General features: G+C 37.3%; 1 protein-coding gene across 1 annotated transcript in view; it reads left to right on the top strand.

Moving 5' to 3' along the window:
• CUNH1orf87 (chromosome unknown C1orf87 homolog) overlaps positions 1–18,430 on the top strand; it is a 75,381-nt gene that overhangs the window by 17,630 nt on the left and 39,321 nt on the right. Inside the window, exons 3-6 of the mRNA XM_048816302.1 lie at positions 1,015–1,249; positions 13,089–13,223; positions 14,011–14,274; positions 17,080–17,201. Coding sequence (XP_048672259.1) covers positions 1,015–1,249; positions 13,089–13,223; positions 14,011–14,274; positions 17,080–17,201 — 756 coding nt within the window. The remainder of the gene's footprint in view (positions 1–1,014; positions 1,250–13,088; positions 13,224–14,010; positions 14,275–17,079; positions 17,202–18,430) is intronic.

The raw sequence follows: 18,430 nt of genomic DNA on the forward strand, positions 1-18,430 counted from the left end.
CAAGTTCTATCATCTAGAGATACTTACCTGTTAATTTCTGGCATTTTTTTCTAGACTAAATAATAAGCCCACACATTACTTACATACATTTTATTTGTTGAAATAATAATATTGTTCACTTATTTTTATGACTGGGCATTTATTTGTGTCATTAAAATTAATCATAAATATTTTAATGGCTCTACAATGTCTATCCTATGAATATAGGATCATCCAAGCATTACTACATATTTCAAGTTTTCAAATTTCTTCTATATATTTTTTTCTTAGTACACATTCATAAAAATTGATCTACTTTACCAAAAAGGTTTAGCTGTCTGACTCTTAAGGAAATCTTATAAAATCACCCACTTCAAGTATTATGTCTATTTATGTGGCATTAGTACAGGTCTTTCTTATTTTCAGAGATGTTTTCTACATTTAAAATAATGTTATTGTTTTGATTCAGAAGTCTTTAGTTATTAAACAAAGTTAGCTTTTTGTTAATTTTGTTTGTTATTTATATATTTTTTAAAAACCATTCCTTCCATTTTTTTCCTTTCTCCTACCTGTTAAATATTAAATGTAGATGAAACAGTACTGAGAGAAAAAGAAATCTCCATGTGAGGCATCTGAAGAGAGACGGAGCAGAGCTGGAACTGGCAAATTGTGCTGACTTTCTTCCTTTTCTAGTTGCAAAGGCTGAAAATACCTGTTAGATTTGTAATTGAGAAATGTAATAACCTTTAGGGCCATTTTTCACACTGTTCACAGCTTCCCATAAGGGTCGGGAGAAGATGGATGGGTGATATTTATGAGGAAGTAGGGAGGGAAAAAAATGAAACCTGGAAAGACAACAGCACTCTCTCTATGGCAAATGATCCATAGACAAATACCAACATTTACTTCTGCATTCCACTCTGCCGAGTTAACGATACTCATGCCACCAGACTAACACCTCCTGTTTCTCATGTCACCCTTCTGTTTGAGGAGTCTGCCCCATGAGTAACAAAGTGCAAAACTGTTTCTTGCCAGCAAACAGAAAGAGAACCTGGAGGTGGAAACTGAAACAGCGCTCCAGAACCCCAGGACTGGGAATTCCAGGCAGATGAGTAGGGACGCACCAGCTCCCACTGACCCCTCTGATCACAAAACCATGGATAACCAAGATGACATAGAAGAGGGTAAGCACCCAGCCAACACCCAGAAACCAGAGAACCGCCAGGAACTCCTAACAGGAACATACCGTGGCAGATTCCTGGATGGCAAAGTGAGTAATGAGAAATTCCCGAGCTTTTCTTGGTAATTTACTAGGAAAATGGAAATGAAAATATAGGGTTCCCCAAACACACACTTGTAAACATAAAAATTAATATGTTTTTCATGAAATGGAAATTAGAATCATTCCTTTTTCAATCTGAAAATAAATTTCAAGATCATCTGTATACTACATCTTTGTTGACCACCAATTGAGTTGGTCAACCTACTCTGGCTGTAGCTAAATCAGTGATATTCAGTAGTAACTACAGTGATTAAATATCACTATCTGTGCAAAGTTCTGGCCTGATGGAGGAGCAGGGTCTGTCTTTGTTCACATTACAGGAAGAGATAATTTATTTTCAAAATCCAATGCAACCATGTCTAAATATCAAAAAATTATAGACCAAAAACTGTCTTGATAGAAATATGTATCACTGCATGCTGTTAACAATCAACCAAACAATCCATAACAAACTGACTTTATAATGATGAATCTAAATGATTAGTAATTTGTAATTAAAAAGCAAGTATAGCAGCAATTGAAAACTGGATCTAAATCAAGACAAAACTAATGATTCATTGATAACAAAGTACAATTTCCAAAAATTGCTGAAATTGCAATTAAACAGATACATAGGGTAGGAGTTTTGCAATGCTGCCAAGCTCTAAGTGACAGCCAGATATTTTAGTAGAATACTGATTAGGGTCTGCAGCAAACTCTAACATAACTATTTTTGGTTGAAAAATTTAATAGCCCTTTTAAAATCACTGAGATACTATCTAGTCTTTAGTTGTATGAGAAAAGGACTACCTGGGGATTTGTGGTCTTTTGCTCATAAGAACTACTCAAAGTATTACAGATTTTGAGTAGTGGAAGCTTACCAATGGACGTCACACGTTGCTCCACAAGGTCTAGTTCAACACTGAAGTCCATTTATAAAAGTGACTCTTTCAAAACGTTTAGTGGCATAGCCTAGGCTGGAACCAGGGCCTCCTAGTCCCCATTTATTGAGTTTTGTTTTTGTTTTGTTTTGGCTTTCCCAGAATGAGTTTTTGAATTTTGTTTCTTCTTAGAGCAGGAGATAATGAATCTGGAGAGGTGAAATAATCTAGGATGAATTTCTGAAGACTTTTGAGTTGTACCCTCAAATTTGACTCTGACAATGATAAATTTCTTGTTGTTCCTGTTGCTTCCCAAGGATGACATTGGTAATAATAATTCAGTTAAAAAACACTTATTATTGACTGCTTGCATGTAAATTTTATTATTAATAAAATTAATAAATAGTGCTACTATTAATAGGTAGCACTATTACTTCCATCATCGTGGTATGGATGATAAAACTGAGACTCAGAAAAGTTGAAGTGACTCAGGTGTGCAGGTAAGATGTTTACCCAGGTCTTTTTAAATCTTTTTTTTCCTTCTTCTTCACTTGAATTTTTCATTGATCATTCTAATTATAAAATATTTCATACGTATTTTTAATTGATTATTCTAATTATAAAATATTACTTACGTACTCATGTAGAAATTCAGGAAAAGAGAAGGAAGTAAAATGTAACCAAAGAAACTAGTGGTTCTCTTGCCCTTGATTTCTCTTCTTTTCTCCATGAGTAGATACAGAATGGAATCATTATGTGTATGTTCATTGTTATCCTGCTCAATTCACTGCATATATAGAATTCTCTCCTTGGAATGAAAAAAAAAATCATCCTACACATCATATTTAATGACTCTGTAAGAGTCATATTCAGAACTAACACTTGGATAGCATTTGCTATGTGCCAGGCACTATTCTAAGCTTTTTACATATATTAACTAATTTACTCTTCCCAAGCACCCAGTGAGGTAGGAACTCTTATTATCTTTAGTTCATGGATAAGGAAACTGAATAACAAAAGGTCAAGTGACTTCCCAATTTCATAAGGCTAACTAGTGACAAAGTCATAATTCAAGCCCAAGTAGTAGGTCCTGAATCACTAAATTGCATCTCTTCCTCTCTATAGATATAATGTGGTTGATTTAATATGTCCCTTATCTAGTTTTCCTCTTACAAATGGAAATTTGTAAATCAATTCTAGTTTTCCTCTTACAAATGGAAATTTGTTTCTTGACACTTCTCCTAATACCTCCACCCACCATTCGTGCCATGAATTCTGCATCCACCAGTGCAATGGGCAGAATGTTCATTGGGTGAGCAGTTCTTGGACCTCCGTGATCTGGAATCTTTGCTGGGTCTGTGGTAGCAGAGAGAGGGGATTTGCCTCTCTTTTCTCAGAACTCATCAGGGTTTTGTGGGAGGCTCAGCAGGGCTAACACCCAGCCACCAAATTCAGGAAGGCCTCGTGGGAAGTGTGGGGACTGACTAATTGGTTCTGTCTGCCAGGCAGGCCTGTAATGCTGGCTTGCCAGATGGCTGCCACCGTAGCCGGCTACAGAGACCCTCATTACCACCTTGACTAAGTGGTAAATGGAATCCTGCCGCAGTTACAGAAGCAAACCAATCAGAACTCCTTCTAGATCCTTGTCACTCACACATAGATGAAAATAAGTTTCCCTGCCTGGGACATAACAGGCAATTTGGACTGGCTGAATTTGCTCCAAAAGCAAAGTTGCTGATAAAGACGGAGCTAACATGAGTGAGGATGAGCAAGTGTGAAATAACAGATTAAGTTCAATGAGTATCATTGGTAGGGGGTAAATAAAGCTGAAAATGCTGCAAGAATCCATTTTAAGTATATGAGAACAATAAGGTATTGTATAGATCAACAAGTACAAAGCTTGATTTCACAAATGAAAAACAAGAGACCCAGAGGGCTTCAGTGATTTGTGAAGATTCATGTGAAGAGAGCTTGTTTCCTCTTCCCATCATCCTTAGGATGTTTCTCCTGGAGAGTCTGCTCCTAATGGGTAAGTCTTTGAAGATGTATATATTGTTATATTGTTTTTCAGAATCATTAGCTTTGCCTTCTCTCAGAAAAATAAAAAAAAAAAGTGTGACGAGCAACAAACTCAGTAACACAGTTTCAAAAATAAAATTTGATCATGATTTTTGCATCTGTCAGCATGAAAATAAAAGTGTGCTTTAATTTTAATAGTCTTCACAGTTCACTGCATGGGCATGATTTTCTAAACCCTTTGGCATGTATTTTCCTTGCTATACTCCATGAGGTAGGAAGAAGCACATGATTCTATCTTCATTGAATAGATGAATAGGCAGAGGTCAAGGACCAGGAGGGTATTCACAGTGTATTCACCATGTGCAGAGCAGAACCTGTGATCCTGCTCTTCCTTTGGTAGTCTGTATCTCCTAGAAGGATCCCACCATTCTTCCATTGGTGCCAGCAAGAAACCTGAGCATACTTTCCTTCTCTTTCTCCAACCCCCCACTCTGATGTCCAACCAATCTCTTTTCCGTTATTCCACCTTCGTGTCTCTCAGAATGTTTTCTTTCATTTGTTTCTTCTGTCGTCGCCCCAGTCAGACCACCATTCTATCCCACCAGTGACTTTAGTGTTCCTCAAACTACTTTCTTTTCTCTAAACCTCCCTATCTGTACCGGTTAGCTATTATAAATCAATACCGCGGTGTAATAAATCACCCAGTACTCAGTGGTTTATAACAATAATTGAATATGCTTATATTCAAATATATGAGCCAAGGCAGCATTTACTAAGCTCATGTGGGTTTTGTCTGGGCTTGGTTGTATCTGCTTATTTGGTTCAAGTCTGCTTGTTTTTCTTATTCTGAATCCATCGGGTCCCTCCAAGCATGTTCATCGCATGGTGATACAGGACAAATTCAACTACTCAAGTACATTTTAAGTCTTTGCTTATGTCATACCCACTAACATATTGTTGGTTAAAGCAATCAGTCCACCACATGGCCAAGCACAACACCGATGAGTCGGTGATTGATACATATATATATGCCATGTAAATAGAAGACCTATAGAATTCAAAAGAAAAATCTACCTAGTATAATTTGTGTAAGGTAAAGTTTACATCACAAATGAACAGGGGAAAGATGGACTTTTTAATCAGTGATATTGAGAATATTGGAAAGTCACACAGAAAATTTAAATTGGGCCTATTCCACATATGTCATACATATATGGAATATATATATATATATTATATGGTATATGGTATATTATATATGGTGTGTATATATATATATATATATCTCCTGGGCTGAAAGAGAATTTTCTTAACTCTGACTCAACATTCACATATACTAAGAAAAAGAGTGAAATTTTCACTATTTATTTATGGACAAAACCACTGTAAGCAAAGTACCAAAATCTGAAAAACTGAAGAGAAATTTGCCATTGATACCATGATAAAATATAGACCTAACACATAGAATTGTCTATGTGAAAAAAGAGATTAAACTATTAGAAAAATAGGCAAAATGAACAAACAAAATGAATTTGTTTTTACAGAAAAACAAATGTAAATGTTTCTTAAACTTACCAAAAAACAGAACCTTGCTCTTAATAAGTAGAACATAAATTAATTCTTTCTTACAATAAAATTTTCTTACTGGCAAAATCAAGAAATTGATAGCATGCTTTGTTTAAAAGCTGTGGCAAAGAGATACTTTGCTATACCGATAAAGGAAATTTAGAATGGAACAACCACTTTGGAAGAAAACATTACAATGATTAGAAGCTCTTCCTATGCATTTAGTTTTTAGTATGAAAATTGCACTTTCAGAAATCTATCTTAAGAAAACACTGGAAAATTATTAGAGGTTTCATTCCGAAGGTATTCATTATGACATTACTTGTTATACCAAAAAATAAACGACTTAAATGTTCATCAATAAGGAATGGCTGAATAAACAAAGATACATCCATATATGGAGTACTATGAAACTATAAAAAGAAATTATGGGGCTAGGGATATACATCAGCTAGTAGAGTGCTTGCTTCACATGCACAAGGCCCTGGGTCCAATCCCTAGCACCAGAAAGAAAGAGAAAGAAAGAAAGAAGGAAAGAAAGAAATTAGGAACTTTTATATACATGTGTGTGTGTGTGTGTGTATACTATATATAAATACTGGTATATATCACTGTATAAAATAATCTATATATATTATTATTTGAATAAAAGCAGAGATATACAGATATCTCTACCAAGTATCTACCTATACCAGATATCTATCTACCTATTCCTTATGATTTTTAAAATGAAGGAATTAAGAGTTTTGACTTTTGTTTGTCTTTGATTTTTTTTGTTTTGTTTGTTTTTGGAGGTGTTTTTGGTTTTGTTTGGTTGATTTTTGCAGTACTAGGAAACAAACCCAGGATTTCATACATGCCAGACAAGGGGTTCTACCACTGACCCACATCCCCAAGGGCTTTTTGGAAAAAGTAGTTATCTATTAAAAATAGATGGAACAGGATTGAGGGATCAAAAATAGAAAGCATTTTTCTAAATAAATCTTGTGTTTTGGGCATTGGAACTACATAAATATTTTGCACATTTATAAAACAAAATTAAATATTAAAATCAATTCCTAAAATTTAAAAAAAAATAAAAAATTTAAATCCAGTTTAGTTGTCTATTGCTTTGTAACAAGTATAACAAAAGTTATACTTAAATCAATAAACTTGTATTAATTCTCACCTGTTTTTGCAGGATAAGAATTCAGGTACAGCTTAGATCAGAGATTTGGGCTCAAGAGCTCATGAAATTATATTCTCAATATCCCCTGGGAAGGCAGTCCTCTGAAGGTTCCCTGGGGCTGAGGATCCACTTCAAGCTTGCTCACGTGACTATTATTAGAGGCTTTAGTTACTTGTCAACTGTGGCCAGAGATTTAATTTTTTCTCTATTTGGGCCCCTTCTCTAGGCCTGCTCAAAGATAGCAGGTGGCTCCCCTAATTGTGAAATATCCAATAAAGAGGAAAAAGATAGAGCACACACAACCTTATAAGAAGCCACAACATCATTTACATTTATAACCTCATATCAGACGTAGCATGACTCACTTCCTCACCTTTTTGCTGGTAACATAGGCTAACCCTAATTGAATGGTGGGGGTAAGGGGCGACTAAATGAGAACATGAAACCAGGAGGCAGTACCACTGAAGCCACCTTGAAAAATGGCCACTACATAATTGTCAGTAAAACCAAATTGATTTGAATTAACATAAATGACTTTGAAGCATGACTTCACTGTATGTCCCTAGAAGTATTATATAATGAGAAGAATATATATATATATATATATATATATATATATACACAAACATTTTCAGAGCTACTATGTTGTTATCATTATTTTGTATATACATTATGGGGGAAGTGAGTCTTGGTGTTTTTTGGAATTGGGATTTTTTAGTATAGAAGAAATAAAATACAGATATAGTATTGATGAGATCATATAAAATTCCTATATCCTACATTTAAATTGTAAATATCAAATGAATTCTGTCAAAGTATTTCCTCTCACCTTCTACTAAAAAAAAAAAAAAAAACAACTTAGAATCTTCCACATATCAATGAGAACCCTAGATGTGCATTTTGTTCAGTGAAATTCTGAAGCTGAGTCCAGGTTTGTTCCAGGAGTATCTAGTTAAAAGCAGTAAAGATACCACAGACCTTTTAAGACTTATCAGATCTAACTTAAAGAGGACCCCACTAGTAAAAAATGGAACAATGTAGGCATTGATGAAAATAATACAACAATGGATTGAACCACATCAAATATGGTTAAATTCATAACCTAGTGAACTTTTAAAAACAAACAAAACCCTCATTAATCACCTCTAAAGAATACTAGGGAACAAACTATTTTTTAAAACTGGCAAATGAGAGAATTAAGTATTTACTCCATCTGTATTTCCTGTGCAAACTGTATGTTAATAGCAAACTAGTGGAAGTTTCTCTTCAGTGAAGCATTCCAATTAATATATTAATAAATGGTAGCATAAGAATCTAATTCTGCAAAATCCTGTCCCCCCCCCAAAAGGGGGAACTTAAGCAATGTGACCAAAAAGATAACCAGAATCAGTTGCTTCTACAGGAAAAATACACCATTTATGAAAAAAACTTCCTAAACAAATTGAATTTTCATATGATCTAGACTCTAGATCTAACTACCATCTATGGTATATATGGTAAATGTTGTTAAACTGTACAAGAATGCAAGCAATGAAATACAGACTATATAAAACTCTATAGGGCAAAAAAATACAGCTTTTCAATAAAAAATTGCAAGAAGAAAAGTGGCAAAAGGAAAAAGAGGGAGAAAAAATAGAAATTTAAAAAAGATGTCAGAGATATCAGCCAATTGCAATATACAGACCGTATTTGTTTCTTGTTTTGAATAAACAAACTATAACAATAAGATTTATCAGATAATTGGGATTTAGACACTATATTTGATGATATGAGCAATTACTATTAATAGTGAGTTTTTAAAATTGTGATAGTGTTATTGTGGTTGCATTTTAAATGAAGTCCTACCTTTCATGCATCAGAATCAATGGAGCCTTATCGAAACAAATTTTGGGGTCTCACATTGAGAAATTTTATTTAGTGTGTCTGGGTGGTTCTTATGTCTCATAAGTTCCCAAATGAGACCAAGGCTTCTGGACCAAGGGCCACACTTTGAGAAGCACAGGTTTATAGATAACATGCTGAAATTGTGTGGATAAACCAACAGACTTGGGCTCACTTCATCCCTGGAGAGCAGAGGGTAATGTGGGTGCAAATAAAATAATGTTGTCAATTGATAATTGGATCATGGTGGTTACTTTATGAAGTTTCATTAGATTATTCTTGCTACATGTTTGAAAGTTCCTCAACCAAAAGGTTAAAATGTAAAATACAGGGCTGGGGTTGTGGCTCAGTGGTAGAGCGCTTGCCTGGCATATGTAAGGCACTGGGTTTGATTCTCAGCACCTTATATAAACAAATAAAATAAAGGTCCATTGACAACCAAAAAAAAATATTTTTTAAAAATGTAAAATGTAAAATTGTATAAAATATTTAAATGATAAGCATTAATATTCAGTGAATTGTTTGAAGCATATATTTAAATTACATATCATGTATAGTATCTTTGGGAATTTTTTTTTTAATTCTACATTTCTTTAAAAACTATGTATCAAACTTTTCACCGGCTTCTTTCTCACAGTTGTCTTCATTATCAACAATGTCCTTTTTTGAGCCATTTGACAGCTTTCTAGAACACATCAGGGGCTTGGTCTAAGTTGTTTAAGAAACCAAACTTCAAGTCTGCATTTGATGCTTTTTCTGGAATTTCCTCTCAAGCCACAGCATACTTCTCACAATATTAAGACAATTAGCAGTTGTGCTCTCTTGTCTTAGAGGATCAGAATTCATAACTTCCATAATGTAACCACTTAAAAATTGTTCTACTAGGAGCAATATTTAAAAGATTTGTTTACACTTCCAACATTTGCAAGTTTCAACACCGCCAAGGAGAGTTAGTAAATGTGTGTTAATTTTTATGCTTTGTTTGTACCAATTATTTTAAGCCAGTATCACAATACTATTATTAATCAAAGTCACTTCAGGCTATTTTGTCATCCCCCAAGCAGTATTTTGTGATTCAAGTAAACCAAATGAAAGAAGCCCATATATCAGAAATTTGTAGGCGCTCTGGCAGCTCCCAAGGTCAGATGAATCTTGATCAGAATTTCCCATTTCATCTTCTTTGACACTTTAGGGACACTCTTATTTTTTTTTTAAAAAAAAACAGCAGTTCAGTCCAGGGTGATTTATATTAGTAAAGGGAGAAATCTGATGGTGCAACCAGGCACTAGTAGCGCCAATGGCTTGTCACTGTTTCATGACACTGTCTCTCTATTCATTCAACAGACTCAGCACTGGCTTTGATGCTGGGGTTCAGCAGGATACAAGAGAGAGTGTTAGACCATGTGGAGATCATATTACTGGAGGGGCATACACTTCAAAAATAGTATCAAATATAGTCTGGGAATTTACAAAATATTTAAAGTACACAACACTCATTCTTCACAATACCTGTGAGAGTGAAATGCATGTTCCTTTTTCTGTAGGTGAGAATATAACATTTAGTTTGTGATATCTAGGCCAAAAGACCTATGAGGACAGGAACCATAGGTGCCTTGTTCACCTGTTTCTAGAGTGCCAAGGATAAAGGTGCTCTCACTTCTGGTGTTTAAATGAAAGCAAAGAAGGCTAACAGGCACCTTGACTCTGTTGGAACTATGAAATATAGACATCTGTCTGTATCGCTTGGTTCCAGGACCCCTAAGGGTACCAAAATCTAAAGATGCTCAAGTCTTTTATATAAAATGGCATGGTACATCCTTATATCCTCTCATATACTTTAAATCATCTCTAGATTACTTGAAATGTCTAACAACATGTCAATGCTATGTAAACTGTTGTTCTATTGTATCATTTAGAAAATGACAAGAAAAAAAGGTCTGCACACATTCAGTATAGATGCAACTATTTTCCCTATGACATTCATTGAATCTGAGAATGGGGAACTAGTAGATACACAAGGGTTTTCTGTATGTATATAAATACCAAAAAAAAAAAATGGGAATATTTTATGTTGCAAATAATTTGCAAAGAAAAATACTGCACCCAGAACAATATGTCTGAAAGACCTAACTAAATATTTCAACAGAGTGAAATTTCTCTGTGAACTAAATATTAAATTTCTCTTATTTTAGGGCAGTAGTAAAAAAAACAAGAAGCAGATCTTGTCTGCAAAATTTACTGGGAGGGAATGTTGGGCACACTTACCTAGTCATTGCTCTGCTAAAACCATTTCCATGGTCCCCCATTGCCCTCAGAATAAAGCATAGAGGCTGATTCACTGCCTCTTTCCTGCCTCCCTCTCCAGCCTTATCTTTTGCCTTTTCCAAAAATTTATGCTCTGGAAGCATCCGTCTCTCTCTCTCTCTAACATGCATGGGTGTACCTTTGAAGTTTTCTATATCAGTTCCCTTTTTCTGTCACCTTCATTCTTCTCCCTTTCTCTCTCCATTCGTTTTTATCTAGATGTAACTTACTTTTCAAGCCTGGACTTAGGTGTCAGTCCCTCTGGAAGGTTAGGTGGGCATTTGGACCATTGCAATAGTGGCCTACCACCCCCATATGCTTGCTGTGCCTTCCTCTCTCTCAAGCTCTAAGGGCAGGGGTAAGTCTGGTTTTCTTCTCTCAGGCCTACCACAGTGCCTTGACCAGACTAGGCAAGTCATAGATATTTCTTAAATGAAGGAATAAAATTATTTAACTTCTGCAAACCTCAGCTTTCCTAATGTAAAGAGGATTTAAAATACCTACCTCATATTAAATTAAATGGCATTAGTGAAGCCCCCACATCATGCCTTATACAGAGTATAGGTCAAATAAATAGCTTGCTATTTTTACATGTCCTCTAGGACCCTCGGTCATCCGAGACCACTCTGAAAGCCTCTTGGTTTTTCTTTAAAATACTTCATGACTACTAAGCCCTTGTTGGCTGCTATTCATCTTGAAAGGTTGTTCAGCATGACTATCAATTGTGTACAGATAATTGTTTTCAGTTCTTCAAATCTTGTCACCTTTCAGTGGCCTGATACTAAAAAATAACCACGTGTCTCAATTTTTACTCGGTATTTTGTTTTAATCACATCTAATAAACTGACAGACATGAGGACAACTGCCTTTGAAGGAAGAGTTAATCACTTACATTTCCCAAGAGAAGGGGTCATACCCATCCCATGAGGGTCACGTGGGGAAGCACAGAGTGGGAAGGTGAGAGGACAATATAGGAAAAGCCACAGAATTTGGTGAGGTTTCTGTAGGAAAAGCAAGGCAGAGCAGGGGAACAGCTTTGTACTGGCCGGTCAGAATAATTCCCTCAGGCTATGGGACATAAAGTTGGTTTCTATTTGTCTAGAACCTGGTCCTGGGTGGATTTGGGGCAGAATAAATAATGGCTTAGTATGTGAAAGTTAGATAAAGGGAGCATTTGGGGGTTTGAACTCAGAATTGGTTGGTTTGTATGAGTGAAAGATGTGTTTGCAAGAGAGTTGTTTACCGTCTCTAGGAATCACCCAGCCCTGGGAAGAGCAGTCTTCCCTAAGTGGCAGAGTCCCTTATCCTAAGATGTCAAACCATCATAAAATGCAGACAGTTAAAAAAATTGGTTCATACACTATGCTCTATGGCAACATGCAATGGGACTTTATTCTTGACCCCAGTTTGATTATTATTCTATGGTAACCTTTAATAACATTGCTCACGGGCCGTAATATTCTTGGCTTTTTAATCTCTTCCATTCTTGACAAAGCTCACAATTTCCATTGCAGCTCTTCCTGAACCTGCTAATTTAAACAGCCTAAGGATGCTCTTATCAATAAATACTCCACATTTGCCTACAAACACTTTATGTTTTACCTTTTTTTTTTAGGTCTGCCACAGACACTTTTCTTGTACAAATGAGACAGTATCTAATTGTTAACATATTTGTCAAACATGTGTTAATTGCCTATTGCTGAAATGTGTGTCATTGCAAGCTTTCTTCATTGGGGATTTAATTTATTTAGAATCAGGATTGTGTTTAAAGGAGCTGTTTGTCTTACATTCTCCCTTCTTTCCTCTCTCCCCAACCTGTCTTTCCTTGCTTCCATTTGTCTTTCTTCTTTTTTTTAAGAGAGAGAGAGAGAGAGAAAGAATTTTTTAATATTTTTTATTTTTAGTTTTCGGCGGAACACAACATCTTTGTTTGTATGTGGTGCTGAGGATCGAACCCAAGCCGCACGCATGCCAGGCGAGCGTGCTACCACTTGAGCCACATCCTCAGCCCTTGTCTTTCTTCTTTAAGGTTCCTCATCAGGCCCACTGCAGCTCTGTACCATCTGGAGACCAGTCACTATCCTACATGCATGGCCTCCCCAGGAGAAATCTTAGAGACCAGTCCTTGGAGCAGTTGGTGAGGGGTGGCCCCAGCCAACCTGAGGTATGTACTCAGAGTTGTCAAGTTGTTTCCTACTGTGAATGAACAGGTATTATTTGTTGTCTGTATATCTTTAAAAAAAAAAAACACTTTTTTTTAGTTGTAGATGGACACGATACCTTTATTTTATGTATTTATTTTTATGTGGTGCTGAGGATCGAACCCAGTGCCTCACACGTGCTAGGTAAGTGCTCTACCATTGAGCCACCACCCCAGCCCCTTTTCTGTATACTTAATGTGGAGCAGATGATAAGACAGTCTGAGGATGGACTGATGGATACTAAACTCCATATGTCCAGACTGCTTTCTGGGAAACTTCCTTGATGAGTTTACAGGCAAACCCTACAGATCTAACTGAATTCATCATCTTCCTGTCCCTGACCTACCTTCCTTCCAGAGATTTCTAGGATTGAAGGGCCATTGTGCTCCCAATTAACTGAGTCAGGATCTGGGCTTCATCCTTGGTCTAAACCCCGGCCCTAAACTTCCCCATCCAATGAGTCTATAAAATAGATTATCCTAATTCTTATGCAATTAAAGAAGAATTTTATTTTGTAAAAGACAGATGGTGGATGTTAAGGAGCCATGTGTACTCTAAGAAGATCTGCTTCCTTTTTTCTCCTGAAGGAATAGACCTGAGGCATGGTACACTAATGACAACACAGCTTGGATACTCGCCCTCTGGAGTGACCCTGTGATTCCAGCCCCTGTGCACTTTTGCATCCTTGTCTGGGCTTTTCACCATCTTGTATTAAAGCCATGTTCATTCCTTTTCTCATCGTTGTGTTAGGATATCATCCAGAGGCCCAGTGGAACAACAAAAGAAGATTCTTTTCTTCTTGCCCTGGTCAGAAAGGAACTCAAGTCACACCCTCTGAGCTCCAGATTGTTAGACAAAATTCAGAAAGAGCTGACGAACCTGGACCCAATCTCTTCAGGGTTTCTCCTTCAGTCTCAGCTGAGCCACCTCTTCCTGAGGCATGGAGTCCCTCTGCAATTGCCAACAGTCAAGATCCTTTGCCAGAGATTTTCTAGGAAGGGCTCTCCTGAAATGGTATGGCCACTATTCTAAGTGTGGATGTCTTTTATGTCTCTTATTTGTACCCACCGGGTAATAGAATTAAGAAGTTGTGTTTTTTTTTTCCCTTGAAAACAACCTTTTCTATGGACACTGTGTTAGTTAGGTTTTCATCCCTATGACCAAAATACCTGACAAGAACTACTTGGAGGAGGAAAAGTTTATTCTGGGTTCATGATTTCAGAGGTGAAGTCCATGGTTGGCCACTCCATTGCTCCGAGCCAGAAGTGAGGCAGCACAGTGTGGTGAAAGAGCATGGCGATGGAGAGCGACTCCACTTCAGCACCCAGGAAGCAAAGAGAGAAATGGGAAGGTGGCAAAGGAAAGATGAACCCTCTCATGGCAGGCCCCCAGTGACCCACCTTCTCCAGCCGTGCCCTACCTGCCTACAGTTTCCACCCAGTTAGTCCATCCAAACTAGAGTGGACTGATTAGGTTACAGCTCTCATGATCAAATCATTTCACCTCTGAATATTTCTGCATTAACATAGGAGTCTTGGGATTACTCTTCATAGCCACACCATAAAAGATGTCTAAGCTTACTTATATTCATGTGGAAATTTCTAGTTAGAACAGACAGGAATAGAAAATAGATGTAGGGTTCTTACCTCTGTTTAATTTCTCTTGAAATTGGTATCCTGTCCTAAATTTTACCGTCTGCTTTCAACACCACGAGGGTGGTTCATGATGATGGGCCCTCTTGAGTCTAGTAATGCGCTCTTTCAGTCAGAACAGAGAACTTGGCAAAGATCTCCTGTTTGTTGGGACAAGTCCTTAGACTGAGAGAGGTAGGGGATATCTTTGAAATATGATTTACCACCACCTGCTGTGACCCACACAACCATTAATTAGAAACTGGTAGGAGCCATGGAGGATTTAGAAATACAAAAAATTGTAAACCCAGTGGCTTGGGAAGCTGAGACAGGAAGATTGTGAGTTCAAAGCCAGATTTGGCAAAAGTGAGTTGCTAAGCAACTCGGAGAGACCCTGCCTCTAAATAAAATACAAAAAATAGGGCTGGGGATGTGGCTCAGTGGTCAAGTGCCCCTGAGTTCAATCCCAGGTACCCCCACATTGTCCTCCAATGGAGAAACAATGACCCAGAGCTACTATAGCATGTTTATTATATAGATTTTCTCATCAAGAGGTTATTTGTGGAGTTTCTGCAAAGCAGACAGTCTTGAAGGTCACAATCACTTGTGAGACTTTGTGGTTATCTGACTATGCCCAGAATTCTCTACCCTCAGCAGCTAATGCTTAAGCTCAATGTCCAGACTGATATAGTGCCTTGCCTTTGCACAGAGCCTCCTCAAGTAGGGCATCATCATAGCAACTGGACAATCTTGATCTGCATCTTTGCACAGGAAGTTCCCAGTGCAGAGGCAGCCACAAGGCAGTCAGAGACCATAATCTAAGTCACTGCTCTCCACAATCACCATTTTACAGATTAGAAAACTGATGCCAAGAGGTTGCCAAGGACTTGGCTCAGGACACTCAAGAATTAATGGCAGAGCTGAGGCACAAGCTCTCCAACAAGGCCAAAGTTCTTTGGATACTGCACATCTCTGGGCACTGAGCCTGAACTCACACTTGTAGCAGAATATAGTGTGGTCTAAATATAACCAAGTTCCCAGAACCACAGGAAAATATCCACAAGAAGAACTAATAGCCATGAACAAATCATTAGTGAGTATGTATGAATAGCAAGCCTTGTTTCTGAAGAACAAACCTCAGAAACCTGGACTTTAATCCTAGTTCCATCTTTATCTCTGTCCCATGGGGTTCATTCTACTTAATGTCCCTTATGTCTCAGTGATATCATCTGGAAAGCCAGGTCAAAACCAGCCTCATAGATGTTGACTCAAGATTTAGTGACAGGATAAATGCAAATTTGTGGTCCCATGTCCAGCATTTAGGGGATACTCAAATGTTAGTGCTCTCTTCTCTAACCTCCCCAAGTGAAATCTCTGAATACTTATAAGAGTTATTTAGCAATACAATGTCAAATTATTATACAAAGTATATATGAAACTTTCTGGCTAACACCTAGTTTATATCTAGCTTCCTTCGTTCACTGCTACCCTCCAATTCCCTAGAGTCACCTACAGACCAGAGCTCCTAGGATCCCATCCAGATCAGCAGTGGACATGGGTGACATTCCCTCAGTCCTTTCCTATGTAGAAAAGTAATTTTGAGATTTTTTTCACCTAGGCTAATAGATTCTTATCCTTATAAAAGCTGAATTCATCTAAACATAAGCATGCATTCTATATGCTAAATATGTTAGAGATGTGAGAGGGAGACCGAGAGAGGCTAGAGTCAAATGTTTATTTTTTAATCCACATTACATTTCCATAACAAGTCAACCATAGGCCCTTCTCCTCACTATCTTAGCTACAGGACCCAGGCTGATGGAACAGCCACTCTGGAATATTTTTGGAAATGATAGAAGAGAGGAGGGAAGAAGTGAGCTCCAACGGGTCTCATGGCAACAGTTCAATCCTCCACCCAAAGTGGCACTTGTCACCTCTGCTCATAAGACATTAGCCAGAACTAGTCACATGGCCCTATCCAAACACAAGGCAACCAGGAAGTAGAATTTTACATTTTGTACAGAGGGATAATAATATTTGATTTTAAAAGACACTAACTCTTATATTTCTATTTTTAAACAATTTTTTAAAACTTTAAATATAAAAAGTTTCCAAATACATTTTATTTCAGCAGGTTTTTTTCCCTTCATATAGAGTAAATGAGGCTGTTCTTATACTTAATTTTCAGGTGAATTATGAAAAGCTACTCTGGTTTTTAAAAAGTGCAGCCTCAGATGACTTACAGCAAAGCAAAACAGTTGTGGACAGCAACCTGAAGAAAACTCAGAGTCAAAGTGATCCTAAGCAAAGGTATTTCCTCCCTTTTCCTGGGCCCATTGTTCTGATGTATCTCAGTCAATTCAGGCTGCAGTCGTGGAGTACCACAGATTGGCTGGCTTATAAAGTGCTGACATTATTTCTCATCGTTCTGGAGTCTGGACGTTTAAGACTAGTGTGCCTGCCTATGATTAGTGGTCCAGTTCTGGTGAGAGTCCTCTTCCAGGTTGCAGACAGCTAACTCTTTCCTGCATCCTTACTGGCAGGAAGAATGTGAGCCCTCTCTAGCCCCTTCTTATAAGGGCATTGATCTCATTCCTGAGGGCTCAACCCTCAGGACCAGATCACCTCCCAAAGCCCCACCTCCTGGTACCATCATGCTGGGATTAGGGTTTCAACATTTGAACTTTGTTGGGAGAAACATCCAGTCCATTGCACTAGACTTCTAGAGCTGGCAGGGATCTTGGAGGCATTCACTCTAAAATATTCCCAATGCAAAATCACTTTGCTCTTCACCAACACTTGGCTTATGCATATAATTTTTTTTCTCCTTCTCTTGTATGCAGGCCAGCATAGAAAGTTATTTGTAGCAATTGCATATGTTTCTTAACACCAAGCATGTGTCTTTTTATGAGGTTGTTGTGTGAAAATGAAAAACCTCATTATGAAATAAGAAATGATTGTGTATGGGTGCAGAGCTCATCTATAACATATGATTCCAGAAATAGGTTCTGTCTGTGAAACTCTGGGTTACAGGCACTAGCTAATGGTTGAAATATAGAAGTCAGTAATACCTTCACATAATCTTAAGGAAAAGAAGTGACTGAAATTTTCAAAAAGGTTGTGAGAAATATAATTATAAATGCAGCACACCAAAGTATGATAGTCTGCACAAAGAAAAGTGACAAAGTGCAGTCGGTAGGAACATGAGCTCCACGGCCAGAAAGCTGAGTTGAACTTCTGTCTCTGCCATTAGTAACTGTTTGGCCTTGGCATTCACTTAACCTCTCTGTGCTTCCATTCTGTAATAGGAGAATAAGAATAGACCTTTGTTGATTTGTAACAGTACCTGAGTTAATAAATGCAAAGTTCTTAAAAACAGTGCCTAATACACAGTCAGTGCAATATAGGTGTTTTTTATTACTTTTAAACTTCCCTCCAGACAACCTTCTGTCAGTTACAAACAATGTGACTTTTTTTGGAAAAATGTCCCTGGGCCAAGCATTAGAATTGATTCCTCTCTACAGGGTGCCACTTTTGAC

The sequence above is a fragment of the Marmota marmota genome, unplaced genomic scaffold (assembly GCF_001458135.2).
Source record: "Marmota marmota marmota unplaced genomic scaffold, marMar, whole genome shotgun sequence".
Taxonomy (NCBI): Eukaryota; Metazoa; Chordata; class Mammalia; order Rodentia; family Sciuridae; genus Marmota; species Marmota marmota.